Genomic DNA, 18,757 nt, shown 5'->3' with positions numbered 1-18,757 from the left:
AATCCCGCTGAACGGTGGAGGAGACGAAGCAAAGTGCAGAGTATAACCCCTGGCGATCAGCCCGTCCATCCACCTGTCCAGCGAACATACGCGCCTCCACTCTGAGCAGCGCTCTGAGAGCGGCGAGCATGTTGCTGTGGCGCCTCCTCCGAGAGAGAGGTGAGCCAGCTTAAAGCCCTCGCCGCCGCTGCCTGCGTCAGAGAAATCTGAGCTGCAGCACATGCGGGGCTCTGATTGAAAGGGCTGATCAGGCTCTTTTTCCACTGACTAAGAAGAGAGGGAAAAAGGCGAAGCCAACCTGTCCACACAGGAGAGAATCTCTGTCCGTGGGCTCATGAATATTCAAAATGGCATCAGCCAGGATCCCGCTGAACGGTGGAGGAGACGAAGCGAACTGCAGAGTATAACCCCTGGCGATCAGCCTGTCCATCTACCTGTCCAGCGAACATAACTGTCGCCACTCTGAGCAGCGATCTGAGAGCGGCGAGCATGGTGGTGTGGCGCCTCCTCCGAGAGAAAGGTGAGCCAGCTTAAGCCGCCGCTGCCTGCGCCAGAGAAATCTGAGCTGCAGCACATGGGGGGCTCTGATTGAAGGGCCGATCAGGCTCTTTTTCCACTGACTGAGAAGAGAGGGAAAAAGGCGAAGCCAACTTGTCCACACGGAGCAGAGAATCTCTGTCCGTGGGCTCATGAATATTTAATTTGGCATCAGCCGGAGCAAACAGGGAGCGCTCCGTGTGTGAAGGAGCGGTGTGCTGCTTTGATGACTCGCGGCCGTGCTGCTCGTTAACCGAAGAGTTAAACGGCAGCAGGCTCGCTGTGTGGGGGCTGTGTGATCACCGTCCGCCGCCATGTCAGCGGGTCGGACTTGGAAGAAAGGAAAAAAAAGGAGAGCTCAACATATGAGATCTGTGAGTGGCTCTTAAAAGAGCTGTTGGTGTTGTTGGTGTCGCAACGCCAACTCCTTTCCCTTTTCCGCTGCACACAAACCCCGGAGGAGGTGGAGGAGGAGCTGGAGCAGGGGGGGGCGAGAGACAGACGCCGCAGGACGCTGCGGTCGCCTCTGGAGCTGGTCCAGGTGGTCCCACCGGATCAGCCCGTGACCCGCTGGGCGCTGAAAGCCGGCCTCATGCCTCCAGATTCTCTCCTCTTCCTCTGCCGTCTTGTGCATGTGCTCCATGAGAGAGTGCAGCTGCTGGCCGCACAGCGCGTCCGCGGAGATGGGGCCATCCAGCAGCTCTTCTGGACTGGCTCTGGGATGAAAGAGGACAGACAGAGCCACATGTTGCGGTATATCTGATGCTGCCAGGCCATGACGCGAGCTGTAGCCACCGCAGAGCGGGATGATCGTGCTCGCTGCCTTGCTCAGCTCCTCTGCTCTTTCAGCCAGCTTCTCAACTCGAAGACGGTCGCTTGGTCTGGATCCAATGGAGAACCGGCAGGAAGCCTTCTTCTGCGGGCTGTATGCTGCCGCCCTCTCGATGATGCCGGGAAGCTCCTGGAAGAGTGCTCCGATGACCTGCAGAGAGGTGATCGACCACAGGGGGACCCCAGCTATACCTGAGCGAGCCCCCACGTGCTCATCCTCGAAGTTGGTCTCCTCCGGCTGGAGTGATACTGACAGTGCCTCCTCGGGGCCGACGTCATTCGAACCCGGTCCTGCGAGTAGGTTGAGGGCTTCCTCCAGACTGCAAGCGTCGGCGACGGAAAAACATCCTCAGCAGCGTCGGTGACAAAATCCACTCGACGCCGCTCTTCTGCTGGGGATAACAGCTTGCAGCACGGAGACTTCTCCTGCAGAGTTGGCACTTGTCCGGTGTCCTCCGGGTCGGGTCAGGGCAGGACTCCGACGGCCTGCGACGGTCTGCGACTGTCTGCGACGGTCTGCGGCGGTCTACGGTGGTCTCCGTTGGTCTCCGACGGTCTCCGACGGTCTCCCACGACGCTATACCTGCTGCTACTGTTGTTCTTCTAGTGCTACTTCATGACTGCTGAAGAAAAAGAGGGAGCAGATTGTATGAACCCGCGGCCATTTATAGGCAAGTAGCGCGGGAGGCCCATCACGTGGGTGGGCGTGGACTAAGTTTTTTCAGTGCTGCGCTGACGCGCGAGGGTGAACCCACTAGCGATAGCCTTAAAGGGCGAAGCCTATACGAAATAGAACAGTTCATGAGACTGACCCCGACCCTCTCTCTCAGCACCAATATATAGTCACTAACAGAGTTTTTCTAAAGAATGTAGGTTGAGTCATCTTCTTATTGGCTCTCCAGGTGTTGTCCCCCTCTGATTGGCTGCTGGCCGTCTTCTGGCTCTGTCTGTGACTGGCATTCATCAAGTGGGTGATCAGCCCCCCTTCACTTATCTGTGGAGAAACTGTTAGACACACAAATCTCGCTTCCTTCCTTCCTTTAATTGTTTACCTTCCTCACTTCGACTGAAACACCTCAACTCTAATAAAGTAATTGCTGACTTGCGTTATTAGTGTTACACAGTTACTTCTTTTTATTATTGGGTATAAACATTAACTTCACTTGTGGTCACTCTCTACTCTGGGTGCTCCATAAAATCCCAGGAGTCCCCAGCCCCCCTCAAGTGTCCTGCAATGCATACCAACAACAATAAGCACATGTGTACAACCAAGTTAGTAAAAGCACATCTGTATAGTATTGTTAATAAAAACATGTCTACATAGGCTATATATTCTTTCAATATTAACAGGACAGTGACAGCTCTTTCAGGGTGAAGTGGGTGGCCCTTAAAAGGACCGTTGGTTTAAGTCTCAATCAGATTTACTTGGAGCTGGTGTACTTTGTTACTGCCTTGGTTCCCTCAGACACAGCGTGCTTGGCCAGCTCTCCGGGGAGCAGCAGGCGGACAGCAGTCTGGATCTCCCTGGAAGTGATGGTGGACCGTTTGTTATAGTGAGCTAGACGGGAGGCCTCTCCAGCAATGCGCTCAAAGATATCACTCACAAAAGAGTTCATGATACCCATGGCCTTGGATGAAATACCGGTGTCAGGGTGGACCTGCTTCAAAACCTTGTACACATAGATGGCATAGCTCTCCTTCCTGGTCCTCTTCCTCTTCTTGCCGCCCTTGGTAGCCTTGGAGACGGCTTTCTTTGATCCTTTCTTCGGTGCTTTCACTGGATCAGGCATGGTTTCCTCAGATGAAAAGATGCCAGATGGTAATGCGGTGTCTTTTGTAGCCTCTTGATGCAAAAATCACTGTGCTGCCGCTCATAGCTCATTGGCTGAATTGTACATCGAAGTGAGTCTGTGCAGCAAATTGTGTCCAGCTGTGCTGGGTAGGCTTTGGGAAAAATACAACCTGACCACAAAGGGTTGCTGTGTCTGATCGTATTTTTAAAGTTAAGAATGGCACAATTAAAAACAACTGGCCTAAACATGCTACTCTGATTTAAAGCAGCTCATTGTGAAACTCCTAACACACACTGTATCTGGAAAAATATCCATGAAATAAGCTTAAGATGAAGTGGATATTGGTGTTGATGTTTATCTTATCCATACTTTGTTTTGGTTTTTAATAGATTTAGATTTAGAGAGAAAGACAAGGAGGTTGTATGAATGTAAAGGGTAATGAGCTTTTTTATCATTAGCTTTATATTTCTAAAATGTCAATGATCAAATAAAAAATGTACAGAAATGGGTACTCTCATGTTGCAGAAAGCATTAAAAAAAAACTATTCATGGACAGACTCTTCATAAAGGTGATGTGAACCCCCAGCACCACATCAAAAAAGAGTAATGTAAAACAGCAGGGATGATATTGGCCCTTTGATATTATCAGCCAATAATGGCTTAAAAATAATATATTACTTGAAATAAACAATGTGTATTCTGTAGGCTTCAGCTTTCCCAAGCTGCATAAATGCAGCATGGGACATTTTTACAGGTACATGCCTGATGACATATGACAACAAGCTAGACTCATGGGGACTGCTAACCGTAGCAATCTCATTAATGGGAAGAGAAATCACGTAAACTGCAACAATGCTGAGATGCTTTATTTCAATATGAAAACATCGACTTCTCACACATGAGGACATGGGGAAAAAGAGCTAGGCCTGTCAACATCAGTCTTCTTGGAGCTTCATTTGTTGCAAAATGAAGGAGGGCTGTGTTCGATTTTTTTAACATGTGTTTTTCTTTCTTGTTGTTTTATTTTGTTACTCACATGAAAGAGCCGGGCAGATTGGCCCCAAGTTACTGGCCAATTACTCATTGAAATTCAAAATAATCTTCTTTAGCATGTTTTGTTTTTCAATGATAATCATTCATTCAAAACTCTGATGCTTTACATTAAACATTATGCCAACAATTTGTGAATGTAGTGTGGATGAATAGAATAGAATAGAATAGAAAATAGAATAAAAAAAATTCTTTATTTACCCCCAAGGGGAAATTCAGGAGTCACAGCAGCAATCGAGAAAACAAAAGTAAGAAAGTGTATAGAAAGTGCAAAAAGGTCTTTAAGAAAATAGATGCTGACATCCTGTCCACCACTCTCCAGCCCAGCCAGCCTCCACCTCCACAGGGTCCAGGACTGAGCTTCTTCAGCAGTCTGTTCAGTCTCTGACTCCTGGATCCTGTCTGCCCACAGCAGGCGAAGCTCCTCCAATGTGGCGCCGGCGTCCAATGTCAGCTCCGTCAGCCACGTCTGTGAACAGCACGATGCCACTCTGCCCTCCGGCAGCCCCTCTGCCGCTGAGCTAGCACGGCTAGCTTGTCCATCCCACCGGAGATAAATCCCATGTTCCCAACAAGGATGGATGGAAGGACAGGTCCACGTCCTCACCTCCCAGCTCACACCCGAGAAGCAGCACGTCGTCCTCACCTCCTACTCCTCACCTCAAGGGAAATCATCATCATCATCATCATCATCATCATCATCATCATCATCATCATCATCATCATCATTATCATGAGTGAATGAGTTCAGCAGTGTAAAAGCACTTTGAGCATTCAGAAAGACTATGAAAGCACTATTTAAGTATGTATGTAGGTGCAGACCCATTTACTTCTTTTGGCCAAAAAAATAGTAATAAGTATGCCTGTGCCATTGGCACTGTTTTCCATAACTTAAGTTAAGGTTGTTTACTTATTTTGCACAGAAATTCTCTACATTTACACAATTAAATTAAGCAATTGGGCATAATCTGTTAATTCCAAATTTGGAGATCAGAATCAGGTTTTATTGCCAAGTATGCAACACATACAAGGAATTTGACTCTGGCAGTTGTTTTCTCTAGCACAAGAGGTAGACACAAACATGGCATATAATCATGACAATAAAAAGGATAAATAAAAAGATGTAGGTGTAAAAAAAGGGCTGGGATAAAAATGTGCATCAGGAATATTTACAGCATACTGGGATATTTACATTTTAAGGTAGGAAAGTGCAACTGTGCGGTCCATAGTGCAGCTGTGAACTGTTTTTAAAAGGTGCCAGTGTTAGTTACAGTTTTTATTATTTAATATGGAAACTGCAGACGGATAGAAACTACTCCTGTGCCGGCTAGTCCTGGTCCGCAGAGCTCTGAAGTGCTTGCTGGATGGGAGCAGTTTAAAGAGTCCATGAGCATGGTGAGTGGAGTCCCTCACAATGTTTCCTGCTCTCCTCTGAGTCCTGGAGCAGTAGAGGTCCTGGATAGAGGGGGAAACAAATGATGCGCTCAGCAGTCCTCACGGTGCTCTGCAGTCTGAATCGGTCCTGCCTGGTGGCAGCTCCAAACCACACAGTGATGGAGGAGCACAGAACGGACTCGATGACTGCAGTGTAGAACTGCAGCAGCAGCTCAGGGGGTAGTCCATGTCTCCTCAGGAGGCGCAGGAAGTACATCCTCTGCTGAGCCTTCTTGAGGATGGAGCTGATGTTCTGCTCCCACTTCAGATCCTGCGTGATGATCGTGCCCAGGAATCTGAAGCTCTCCACAATGGACACCGGGCTGTTGAGGACTGTGAGGGGGGACAGGGCAGGGGGATGTCTCCTAAAGTCCACTATCATCTCCACCGTCTTGAGCCTGTTCAGCTCCAGGTTGTTCTGACTACACCAGAGCACTAGCTTATCCACTTGCTGTCTGTAAGCAGTCTCATCACCGTCCTGGATGAGACCGATGATGGTGGTGTCGTCTGCGAACTTCAGCAGCTTCAAAGAGGCGTCTGTGGAGGTGCAGTCATTGGTGTAGAGGGAGAAGAGTAGTGGAGAAAGGACACATCCTTGGGGGGTCCCTGTGCTGGTGGTCCGAATGTCCGAAGTGGCCTGCCCCAGCCTCACCTGCTGACTTCTGTCAGTCAGAAAGCTGTAAATCCACTGACAGAGCACAGGAGGCACAGTGAGCCTGGCCAGTTTGGAGCAGAGGGAGGGGGGGACCACAGTGTTGAAGTCCACAAAAAGGACACGTGCATAGGTCCCAGGACGATACAGGTACTGCAGGATGTAATGCAGCCCCAAGATGACAGCGTCGTCCACTGAGTCCAGAGATGGTGGGTTTCTTCGGGACGGGGATGATGGTGGAGCACTTGAAGCAGGAGGGGCGATGTGTTGTTTACTAACAGTTGTAGTGTAAAAAGCCTGCATACACACACACACACACACACACACACTTATAATATCTGGTGATGTCAATATCAGAAATAAAGCGTTGGATAATACTGGAGAGTCGGATGTAAGCTAATACCAAGCACTCCTAATAAACACAATCAGAATAGCCTGATTCACCAAGTATCTCAAAACAAATAATACACAAAATGATACACTCTATATAACAGTTCTGTGGTTCTAAAATTTCATTTTCCACTGGGGTAACTGGCGGTGTGGTTTTGGATTACTGATCACTGCCCCTTTGTCCTCCAGCAAAGGACAAAAGGACACATAAAGAGGTGTGAAAGGCGCGATTGAAACCACAATGGGGACACTAAGGGTTTCTTTGAACGACTCACTAGTGTAGTGTACGAAAAAAATGTGAATGATTCCATAACGGACTTCATAAATTTCGGTTGTGATAACAATAAAGGATATATTAAAAACAATAGTGGGGGATGGGAATGCCTGACCTGACCACGTGATCGTTTCATTCTCCTCCAACGTCCGCAGTCAGCCTTCAAATAGAGACTACGACTGCTGTGGCGTCATTCACAGTTGACGAAGCAGCTTTCGAACGACAAACAATGTCTGGCCGCGGAAAGGGAGGAAAGGGACTCGGAAAAGGAGGTGCTAAACGTCACCGCAAAGTCCTCCGTGATAACATCCAGGGTATCACTAAGCCCGCTATCCGCCGTCTGGCTCGCCGTGGCGGAGTCAAGCGTATCTCCGGTCTCATCTACGAGGAGACCCGTGGTGTGCTTAAGGTCTTTCTGGAGAACGTCATCCGTGATGCCGTTACCTACACCGAGCACGCCAAGAGAAAGACAGTCACAGCTATGGATGTGGTGTACGCTCTGAAGAGACAGGGTCGCACCCTGTACGGCTTCGGCGGCTAAACCTGACACCGACTGACTGATACTGAACCAAAGGCTCTTTTAAGAGCCACCCACAACCATCTAAAGAGCCTCTTCCCACATCCCTCAAATCTGTAATAATGTGTGAAAGGTGTCCACTTGAGTGTTTGGATCAATTTTTTTAATCCAGTTTTCAGGAGAATAGGATCTTTTAAAATATAATACTTCTGTATACCTTCAGCAATTTTTTCCCATACTTGCCACAGATTGATTTTCAAAACAGTTAAGTAATAGCTATCGTTTCTCTTTGACCCTGAATATTGTATCACAAAACTCCTCTTCTCGCCGTTACAATGTAGTAGCATATCTGTCTAGATAGCAGCCTTAAAAAAAGTATTTGCAAAAAATGCTTTGTATAACACACATTAACACATGGGGATGGAGTAAAAAAAAACGCTTATATGGACATGCTTTTAATCTGACGAATACCAGGGAAAACAATAGAATTAAAGGGGGGAATGCATTTAAACATATTTATAATAAAATAAATATACGTATAAACATGAACTTGTTAAATAAGTTACATAACAAACCAGGCACACCGGTAGTTCAAAGCGTTGTTAGGTGTAGGAAATGCTTAACACACGTGTTCAACAAAATGAAAGGATACACAAAAATCTTAAGCAGTCATGGCATTTGTTAAACATTTAATACAACGAATGGCAAAATGGGAAAAAAAAAACAAGAATAAAATTTTGACTTTTCTTAAAAGGCTTAATAGTGTCAGCCAGTAATGGAAAAGAAACACAGAATCACACTGTGATGTTAAAATTGTACTAACCGATATTAATGTTTCCAGATTTATATTGAAATGTGTTAATTGTTCCTGTATGTAAACCGTCCATGTGAAAGTAAAGGTTATAACATCTTGAAATTATTTAATCGTCTTGTCAAGCCTGCTGCATGCTTCAAGATACTAGCAGCTTTAGTTTCCCACCTTAAAAAACATTTATTACTCTTTAGTATACAATATTGATCTGCCCATATTATAAGTGTTGGGATCTCCTCAATCAATTACCTAGAGACAGATACTTAAAAGCCGTTGACTTCCTTCGTGATGATTTAATCATTTGTTATCTATATAGGACGTTCTTTAGTAGAAGTGGTGGCTCTTAAAAGAGCCGTTGGTTGGAGATGTATAGAGTCGATTTACTTCTTAGCGGCCTTCTCGGTCTTTTTGGGCAGCAGCACAGCCTGGATGTTGGGCAACACACCTCCCTGGGCAATGGTCACACCGCCGAGCAGCTTGTTCAGCTCCTCGTCGTTGCGCACAGCCAGCTGCAGGTGACGGGGGATGATACGGGTCTTCTTGTTGTCACGGGCAGCGTTTCCAGCCAACTCCAGGATCTCAGCTGTCAGATACTCGAGCACTGCAGCCAGATAGACTGGGGCTCCGGCACCTACACGCTCGGCGTAGTTTCCTTTCCTCAGCAGCCTGTGAACACGACCCACGGGGAACTGAAGCCCAGCACGGGATGAGCGTGTCTTTGCCTTGGCCCTCACCTTTCCGCCTCCCTTTCCACGTCCAGACATTGTTGATGGTTCGCTCTGTCAATTATTAACAGAAAAATATGCCATAGCATACGCTTATGAGCGCTTATATAGTCGAAACCCTCTGCTCTGATTGGTCAGAGGAAGCAGCCAATCAGAAAACGACCCGCGCATTTCGTTTCTTTTTTTCCATTACACAGTTCTCATCCCTACAAAATGAATCATGCTGTATATTCTATCATTGAGTTATTAACATATCACCTATGATGCATTTGTACAAATAAAATAAGGCTGTTTTTCAGTGTCCTAAAGGAAGATATAACAGGCTCACATATATAATGTTACTTTTATTTCAAGTCGTTCTTGATAAAGGCATCATGACAGATTCAATTTTTACTCATCTTTTGATTATGTAAAAAAAGAAATTTTAAAACCTGAATTCTTATTTCACAACTTCAGGTCTTCCTACCAATGGAAAAATCTCAGTTATAAAATTCAATTAGCTTGGTTTTTGAGAATTGTCTGTAGATGGTTTCACACAAATCATTTAGAAATATTTTGGTAAATTTTGTGGTTAGGTTGTTAAGATTCATGCTTTTTGATTCACAACTTTCAGATGAGTTGTGGCTTACTCTTCTATAAAAGTGGACAAATCCCAAATGTTTTCTCGTTTTCCTCAAGTTTTGTTCTGCTTCAATTATTGAAAACCTTCAAATCTCCTTGGCCTGTAGCTCCAGTGGCTGTGGTGTTTGTTTTCCCTTCCATTGTTTCTTTCCCTTTTAAATTTTATTTTCTTTTTAAGACAAGTTTCAGCTTTCTAGTTTTGAATAACTATCAGGCTTCCAAAAAAAAACTGTGCAACATCATATCAAATTATCAGCTACTTCACTTTCCCATTATTAGTTGTCCAAAACCATCCCAGTGTTGTATTGTATTTTTACCTCCCTATACCTCCAAATCAGGGTATATGCTAAAATCCTGAGGTTGATTTCAATACTTTTTTAAGACCTTAAAAAAAAAAGTCAAAAGACTTTATCGCAACTTCAAGTTGTTGGTGGTATCCACTTTTTAAAAGTTGTCGTTTACATTTTTACAGAAATTATGTAAGCTAAGGAGGAAAAAAGCTTGAAAGACCAAATGAAACTAGAGGCAGGTTTCTCTACACTCCCACAACAAAAAAACAGCAGTTATTCAAGGCCAACTTGCTGAAGAAAATGAGAAATTATTTAATCATTTTTAAAATTTAGGACATGTGCCGAAGATTGTGGGATTTGTGATTTCTCTTTATGAAACGAGAAATGACATTCATTTATAGCTGGTGTTTATACCACTCACAATCCTTATTGTTGTATTTTATTGTAACCAGTGTCTTTATGTATTTTTCTACTGACGCTATCGATTTCTGCTGTAACATAACAATTTTCCGTAATACCTCATAAAACCACAGTTAAGACATTGTTATACTTTTTAAGGCCCTTAATTTTCCCAAAATTGATTTATCAACTTTTAATACTTTTTAAGACCCCGCGGGCCCTGCAATTAGTAATTACTTGATTTCACAAAGCTTGAGAAGACGTGACATTTATTCAAGGTAAGAATTACACTCAGTTCAATGTTATTTGATAAATACATTGATCTGGTATAGCTTCATGGCTGACAACAAATAAATCCAGGACAAACTGTTAGCATGCACGGATTCAAACACATTAGGAAATGACTATCAGATGCAAATACATCAAATTGGTTATATAGTTATAGACATGCTCTTTCAGGCAAATTGGGCGGCCCTTAAAAGGACCTTTGGGTTGAATCCGGGCCTCGATGGTTTTACTTGGAGCTGGTGTACTTTGTTACAGCCTTGGTTCCCTCGGACACGGCGTGCTTGGCCAGCTCCCCGGGCAGCAGCAGGCGGACGGCGGTCTGGATCTCCCTGGAAGTGATGGTGGACCGTTTGTTGTAGTGAGCCAGACGAGAGGCCTCCCCAGCGATTCGCTCGAAGATATCACTCACAAAAGAGTTCATAATACCCATGGCCTTGGATGAAATACCCGTGTCAGGGTGGACCTGCTTCAGGACCTTGTACACGTAGATGGCATAGCTCTCCTTCCTGGTCCTCTTCCTCTTCTTGCCGCTTTTGCTCACACTCTTAGAGACGGCTTTCTTCGAGCCTTTCTTCGGTGCTTTCACTTGGTCAGGCATCTTGGCGTCGCTCCAATTCGAAACCTTCTTTCCGGTCGAGGTGGGGTTTATATAAGCTTTTATTGCAAATAGCACTGTGCTGTTGCTCTGCTATGATTGGCTGAGGTGAGCAAAGGAGACGCGTGACTGCAAAGTGCAGAGGCCCTTTGTTAGATGTGCGCATGTCCACCCAGACAACAGAGCAGACCGTTATGTACATGATAAGAAAAAAAATGAGGTCTAATTTTTTCTGTAAATGTGTTGTAGTCGATGGAGTCGAGGAGTTATATTAAGAGAAAATTAACAGATATTTAACCTCATTCAAACGTTTAACTTCTCCAACCACAGCTTTACACTCCAGGCCAGATTTCAGTAAACGAAAAGTTTTACAGAAGTTAAAGCAACTATCTAGGAACGTGTTACTACACTGATGGTAGCACAACAAATACAGAACCGTCTGCTACGCCTGCATCATGTCTGTCGAAAAAAGTGATGGCTGGAAGTATTTAGACAAAAAAAACACTGAAGTTATGTGCAGTGCAAGATATATGACTTTAAAATTGCATATCATAGAAATATGAGACTGATGCTTAACCACATGAGTTTGAAGCACAGGAGAAAACAGTGGAGACAGAAAACCAGCAGTATTGCATCGATGCAATTCTGCTGGTTTTCTGTCTCCACTGTCCTCATGTCCTGTTAGCGCATGTCATTGTGACAAAACCAGTGGAAGATTAGCCCACTAATAACCAATAAGGTAATTGAAGATATGCTAAGTTCAATTAAGTTTGGTGGGAGTAGAAATTAAGTTAAAATTTCTAAGTTTAAAAGTTAAATGAAGTAACATTTACATATGTATGGTAACTTTTCCATTGAAGTCCACAAGGTGGCAGTAAAACATATAAATATAAAGTGAACACCCTGAACAAATCAGGGTGAACCTGTCAGACTGTTGCAATAAAAAGGTCACTTTTAAGTCAGTATTTAGTTACTTAATACTTACTTTAATGTAAACTTAGGTTAGTAATAAATGGTTTATGTAAATCTAAATATGTCAAGAAGAGAGCAAACTTTATTACAGACTCCTCTTAGGCTCTGTCATTTAGCCCCTTGAGAGCAAGCTCTTAACATCTACTATTTATGTTGTCTTAAAGATCATACAGGTGCCATAATGTGGCTGTAAAGGCTACCATTTATATGACATAATGACCCACAGTTCACTTTAATTGTTGAAGTTACATACAGGTTCATATAGCAAACCCTTAAAATAAATGTTTACACCCCTGGTATGCTGTAAATGGACTGATAAATGGGCTGTAAATGGTGTTTATATAGTGGTAATACTGATGATTAATAAGGCTTTAAAATCCATAAATATACATCTTCATCAAGGCATTAAACTGTTATTATTTTGAAATATGTAAATCCCAAAAACACGACATGAACCCCCAAAAAATGCTTTTTTGCTTAAATCTGGGGGAGGGAATTTTTTTTAAGTGTCAAAGCACAAATGTTACATCCATCATAATGATTTTTGACAACTAACTTTCACCAAGTTGCCTTTTATTTACTGTTATACATGTTAGATTGTTGTCATCAAAATAACATTATGATCCTCAAGTTTGAATACTTAACCTCGTCAGCAAGTTCAGCTATTTCTTCTGGGGAGGACATACAGGAGTTTTTTGGGGGTTTAACTCGCTGACGTTTATTCTCGCATGCAGACTGTGTCAAGGTGAGCAGCAAAGCCGGTGAGGCCATAAAAGGCTTTAGCGTTTACGACCTGCCGCATCATCAAACTTTCCATAAAGTGGAGTTTTATGGCTGTTAGCGGGTTAATGGTTCACCTGGAGACAGGTGACAGGGGGAAACAGGAACAAGATGGACGCCCTGTTCACACACATGCAGGATCCTCCTTATCTCTTCTTCTGACATATTCTGGTTCCCCCTTCTTGGTCTCTGCCGCTCTTTTTAACTTTGGTCTTTGAAAAGAAGATGACTAAAAATGAAAGCACGATGCATCTGATTTTTGATTTTCTAGGTTAGACGTCTGAGTGGAATGCAAACCATTTTATAGTTTATTGTTTTTACGGTTTTTCTTAATTATTTACACATTTTCTGAAAGCATGCCTCGTACTCTCAGAACTCCACACACAAATCAAACAACGCACACAATTGGCAAAACCCTCAATTCTCCTGCAAAATGAAAATTTACACTAAAAACAGTGTTACTTTTTTTTCAAAATGGTATTTTGTTTTCAATTGACACACAAAGCACCATGTAAATCAACATTTATAAGAACCAGTTAAACACTGATGTACTCAAAGTAAATGAAAAACACTTCTTCTGCATTTATCATGATGACTTAGGCCTTTTTATGTTCAGTGTTACACTTACTACAGATGGTACAGACAAAAGTGTGTTGTAAAATATATTAGAATATTGTTTTTAATACTCAAATCACACAAACACACAGTAACAAAAATAATTTATTTTTCTCACAAAAACAATATACACAGTTTACATCCAAACCAACATCAAGTTGCATATTGAGCAGTCTACATACAGAGCAACAGAAGAATTTACTGTTTACAGTTAAAGAAAAAAAAAGTATGATGCATCCTCTCTTTATCTTCTCATAATTTCAGTTTCCCAAATAAACATGTTCATTTTTACAGTGCTACAAAACAGTCCACAGGTAATAGTGTACTATTGTTCTCATTGGGTATTGTACTAATATGCTGTACTGCAATTTTCTAGTGTGTGTAGATTTCTTACATATTCTCATTTCATTTCAGTTTAGATGATTGATGCGAAAGTGTACCTACTTAAATTTGGCTGTACCCTTTGCCTAGCCTCGTTGTTAGACCATGGTTGACTACATGGTCGACCAAAGTGGCTCAGATCTCATCAGAGGTTACGGTCCTTGGCTTTCCTCGTCCTCCCCATCCTCCTCCTCTTACTCTCACTCCTCTGGCTCTGCCTCTGTTTCTAAAGCTGCCATCCATTGCTCCAAAACAGAAAAGCTCATCCTTTCCCCTTTTGTGCTTAAGCTCTGATTGCCAAAATGAAAAAAATGTGTGGAAAAAGTTTTGGACATAACATTGTTTTGACAGTAGAGTTTCACTTTGCAGGAGAATTGACCGGTTTTGCCTTTGTGTGTGCGTTTCTTGAACTGTGTGTATATGTTTTAATTTTGATAAACACCCTACTTCATCCTGCAAAGCCAAACTGTTTTATTAGAAAACAATCTAATGAGTCAGATTAAGACAAAATATTAATGAATCAGACGTGTGAAATCATTTACAACCAGCAGCAGAAGCTCTTCACACCACATAACATCAATATAACATCCATCAAACACTTGAAAACAGATATTTCAGTGTGTGTGTGTGTGTGTGTGTGTGTGTGTGTGTGTGTGTGTGTGTGTGTGTGTGTGTGTGTGTGTGTGTGTGTGTGTGTGTGTGTGTGTGTGTGTGTGTGTGTGTGTGTGTGTGTGTGTGTGTGTGTGTGTGTGTGTGTGTGTGTGTGTGTTTGTGAAGGAGGGAATTATTGTGGCTTTTATGTGATTTTACAGCAGCAGACTAAACTAAATACTCATCAGTGTAAAACAATAAATCTCCCATAAATCCATAAAGATGCAGATAATTTCTCTTCAGACTAGGGGACCAGAGGACAGGGACTGATGCCCCGTCAGTGACTGAAACCCCTTCAGTACATTCATCGTAATTTAGGTCGGGACATCGTGTTACAGAAGACTGAAGCATTGGTTGGTGGTCTGATCAGGGCTGTTTTATTACTGATTGTTTAACTTTATAATCCATAAAGAGCGCAGGTGTTCAGACCATAGACTATAGAGTGGATAGCGCAGTTTGAACAGTTTTGTAGCCAAAATACCCCTGTCACAGGCGCCATTTGCAGCTGTTGTGCAGCCAGGGTCTGTGCAGTAGAGGCTTCGAGGGACTCGGAGGGACACTAAGTGGGGCATGGTGACTATTTTTTTTTCAAGAGTCTAATCTCTTTTTAGCTCTCCTTCCTGACATATTACCAAAAAAAAAATTTTTTTAAAAAGCAAATCAGGTTTTAACAAGCCTCAAGTGGACATTTGAGGAACTGCAGGTTTTTCTGTTTTTTTTTTTTTTTTTTTAATTAATTAATTTTTTTGTTTTGTTTTGTTTTGTTTTGTTTTGTTTTGTTTTGTTTTGTTTTGTTTTGTTTTGTTTTGTTTCTTTTTTTTCCTTTTTTCTTTTCTTTTTTTTGGGGGGGTTGCTCAATTTTTTTGTTTTGTTTTGGGGGTTTATTTTAATGCATGAGGTTTCAGTTTACAAGGCCAATTTTGGTATCTTTAAAACAAACAGTATAATAACTTAACTCTTAAATGCCTAAGGTTTTCCATAGTCATGTGTTTAATACACAGTCTATGGTTCATGTATGACACAGGATAATATAGTATTTTTCTTTAGCAGGGGATCTAAAGCAGTGGCGATTGCTTTATGACTGCAAGGAAAGCTCAGCTTCCCCTGACATGTCACCAAAAAAAGTGTTAATATGTTCTGCTGTGTGTACATTTCATTGACTAAATATGCGCTAGAATTCCTTCATCTTTTGTACAGCTACCTATCACAGGTAACTGGCTCCACCTCCTTCTCATTCATCCCTGCAGCGTCTCAGCGCTTTAACACCGCCGTCTGACTTTAGCGGGGAAGCGTAGAGTGGGTTGTTCCACTGTGGAAAGTGGACGGTCATTGGATAAACGCTGGGCTTTGTCCCGCCCATCAGATGCTCAGCGTCTCTGGGGGTCTATGAGGCAGTGGGCTGGCCTGGACGCTGGGCTTCTGCATGATGATTGGATGATCTGTCTGAGGCGGAATCCCTTTTTGATTGACAGTGAAATGAGCCAGTCAGCGATCTTGTTGTATAACCCTCCAATGGAGCATCTTCTGTAGAGAGGAGCTTCTCCTGTTTAAAGCGGCTCAAGTCTTACTCAAAGGGCCAAGGCGGTTTAAGCAGTCTAGCTCTGCTGGCCATTAAGAGAACGCTGGTAAAATCCCTGGAAAAAACACCTGGTTGGTACGACGGGGTCACAGATCATTTTCTTAAAAAGGAAAGGAGGGTAGACTTTACGTTTAAATATTTAAACAAATTTATGATGTAGGCCGGAAAAAAATGAGCCTCCCCCCCTTGACTGACCAGCAGTCGCCACTGGTCTAAAGTCATTATCTAGGACTCACATTGCTCATAAAGAGTATAAATCTTTTTGTCTTAGGTGTAAATATTTGGATTTGTAAGAGATAGGAACTAGCAGTGTTATATTTTTACTCTGCTGAGCTCCTCAAACTCACCAGTTTTCAAAAGAAGTATCGATCAGCCCGTTTCTGCAGCGGTCTTATGTTTACCTGTAGAGTTTATGGACACATTCAAACACATCTACGCCATAAAGTCATGAGAAACCCAACACCTTGCAAACTGTACTCTAATACATGTTTGTCTATAAGCCTCTGTTTGCGTGTACATGCGTGCGTGTGTTTAAAATGATTAACCTTTACAGCTCGCAGCCTCCTCTGGCTCCAGCTTTTCTCTCGGAGGAGCCTTTCTGTTGCTTAATTCCTCAAAAATCATCTCAGGAAATACATTCATTGATGTCTTTACATAGCTACAACCAAAGCGTGACTTCATTGTTGTGAGCTTGTTGATGAAGTTTGTCTTGACTGATGCATGTGAAAGAAAACGTAACAGACTCTGACTGAAATGAGGCAAAAATTTGAGGATGCAGCAAGTTATTTGCGGGGAAACACAAATATTTTGGCATTCATTTACTTCTTAATTAAGGGGATAAATGGTGCTTTTCACATTGTTTAGGAATCATTTCCAGGGTGGAATTTGCTCATCCTGCTTGCTCGGACTAACATATTAAGACAACCTGCTCACTATATTTGAAACACCTAGCCATGACTGAGCTCAAAGTCATTTTTAGTTCTCTAAAACATTTAAAATTGAAACAAAATTGGGTCAGCATCCAAAGCAAAAAGGCACTGGTGATATTTGGTTTATTTTCCTGCTTATGATGAGGTGGAAGAAACATATTAAGATTTTTGTCTCATTAAAGTGGAAAAAGAGTCAGCATCTCTTTTATTCCACCGACTAGTTCTTCCTCTTCCTCTCTGTTCTTCTGTCCTTCCTCCCTCACTGTTTCTCTCCTGGGCTGTGTCCGAAATGGCATACTAACATACTACATACTACATGGTCGTTGTGTATATACTGTATACTACATACTAAAAGTATGATTAGAGTGCCAACCGTTTACACCGTAGTATACTACTCGATTTCCCATGATGCATTTCAAAACCTCCGACGACAAAAATTGGAAGCACACATAAGTCTATGGAAGCACACCAGGCTATCAAATATCTCTGTTGATTCGCCACATTTGAAAGTTTTAAGAACATTTTATGCGAGAAAGTCATCACGTAGAAAACCAAAATGTGGTCATTTGGGCCACAAAACGCACGGATACAAATTTAATTTCGACATTTCGGACATTCTGTTAAGAGCGCCAATATGCTATCGAAGAAACTTCCGGTCCGCTCCAAAACAAGAGCCCAATTTACAAAAACGTTAAAGAACTTAAAGGAGATAAACGGGTGCTTTTATTTTGAAAACGGGATAGTGGATGATTTTTAGCTAACACCAGTCTCAAGACGGATTCATCACTCTTCAAAAAGTGAAAAAAATGTTTACTGCTCGCAGACACCGAAGACGATCCGTCCGTCGCCTCAGGCACTTTATTTCTTTGTACTTACGTTCAGGTTTCCCTGTAGAGCTAAGTCCATTTTAGTTGCTTCTCATCTTGTCATCTCATTCTGTATTTACGTTTATAAATACGGGGTTCGCAATGCATTATGGGGCGTGTCAGTACGACTAGTATGCCCACCTCCCATACTTAAAATTTTTACCGATATAGTATACATCCGGGTATTTCTCGCGCACACAATCTTTTCATACTATTTAATGTGAACGCACTACATACTATTTTTGACGTCATACTTAGTATGAGTAGTACGTTAGTATGCCATTTCGGACACAGCCCTGGTGTCAGAATTCACAGATGCACTCTGGGTAAACAATAGAGCAGAGGAGGGAGGGAGGGGTCAGGAACCAGGAAGAGCCGAGGTGACCGCCTCGCCATTAGCATGCTTTAGGAGGATTAGCATTTTTAGCATACTCGGAGGCTAGGTGGTGCGAGTCGTCCTGGGTTGTCTCTGGGTCATGACCTTTAACCCCATCAGCGATGTAAGACAGGGTCAAGATGGCTGTTAAAATGTCATCAAGCTGCGTGGGTCAAAGGTCAAATTATTAGATTATAACAGAGCAAATAGTGACTCACAGCAGGAGACCAAAAAGTCTGTTTTACTTTTTTTTTTTAATCAAAAGATAACAATAATTGATCAACATTATTTTGGAGCAGCAGAGCCAGATTGAAGATGATAGAGAAGCAAGATTTAGAGAAGTCATAAGCTGACGGGAAGAATGTCATAAACGCAGTCAATACAAAGGAACTGTCAGCAGA

At 42.7% G+C, this 18,757-nt stretch overlaps 4 protein-coding genes across 4 annotated transcripts; 1 reads left to right on the top strand and 3 right to left on the bottom strand.

Moving 5' to 3' along the window:
• Positions 1–2,710: 2,710 nt before the first annotated feature.
• Positions 2,711–3,159, bottom strand: LOC141791885 (histone H2B 1/2-like). Its single transcript, XM_074672585.1, has one exon. It carries the CDS (start codon positions 3,156–3,158, stop codon positions 2,790–2,792), a length of 369 nt encoding a protein of 122 aa, XP_074528686.1. The 5' UTR covers position 3,159; the 3' UTR covers positions 2,711–2,789.
• Positions 3,160–7,183: 4,024 nt separating this feature from the next.
• On the top strand, positions 7,184–7,522 carry LOC141792009 (histone H4). The gene has a single exon (XM_074672755.1). The coding sequence runs from the start codon at positions 7,191–7,193 to the stop codon at positions 7,500–7,502; it is 312 nt and encodes a 103-aa protein (XP_074528856.1). The 5' UTR covers positions 7,184–7,190; the 3' UTR covers positions 7,503–7,522.
• A 1,067-nt stretch (positions 7,523–8,589) lies between these two features.
• Positions 8,590–9,071, bottom strand: LOC141791921 (histone H2A-like). Its single transcript, XM_074672631.1, has one exon. It carries the CDS (start codon positions 9,051–9,053, stop codon positions 8,670–8,672), a length of 384 nt encoding a protein of 127 aa, XP_074528732.1. The 5' UTR covers positions 9,054–9,071; the 3' UTR covers positions 8,590–8,669.
• Positions 9,072–10,653: 1,582 nt separating this feature from the next.
• On the bottom strand, positions 10,654–11,227 carry LOC141791909 (histone H2B 1/2-like). Its single transcript, XM_074672612.1, has one exon. It carries the CDS (start codon positions 11,208–11,210, stop codon positions 10,839–10,841), a length of 372 nt encoding a protein of 123 aa, XP_074528713.1. The 5' UTR covers positions 11,211–11,227; the 3' UTR covers positions 10,654–10,838.
• Positions 11,228–18,757: the final 7,530 nt, after the last annotated feature.

The sequence above is a fragment of the Halichoeres trimaculatus genome, unplaced genomic scaffold (genome assembly GCF_033239565.1).
Source record: "Halichoeres trimaculatus isolate MK-OKI-2021-1 unplaced genomic scaffold, fHalTri1.1 fHalTri1_scaffold_6, whole genome shotgun sequence".
Classification (NCBI taxonomy): Eukaryota; Metazoa; Chordata; class Actinopteri; order Labriformes; family Labridae; genus Halichoeres; species Halichoeres trimaculatus.
The sequence above is the reverse complement of the archived record's forward strand: the minus strand, read 5'-3'. Positions and strand labels throughout refer to the sequence as shown.

Excerpts from the sequence above, each read along its gene's own strand:
- LOC141791909 (XM_074672612.1), bottom strand. The coding sequence starts at position 11,210 with ATGCCTGACCAAGTGAAAGCACCGAAGAAAGGCTCGAAGAAAGCCGTC.
- LOC141791885 (XM_074672585.1), bottom strand. The coding sequence starts at position 3,158 with ATGCCTGATCCAGTGAAAGCACCGAAGAAAGGATCAAAGAAAGCCGTC.
- LOC141792009 (XM_074672755.1), top strand. The coding sequence starts at position 7,191 with ATGTCTGGCCGCGGAAAGGGAGGAAAGGGACTCGGAAAAGGAGGTGCT.
- LOC141791921 (XM_074672631.1), bottom strand. The coding sequence starts at position 9,053 with ATGTCTGGACGTGGAAAGGGAGGCGGAAAGGTGAGGGCCAAGGCAAAG.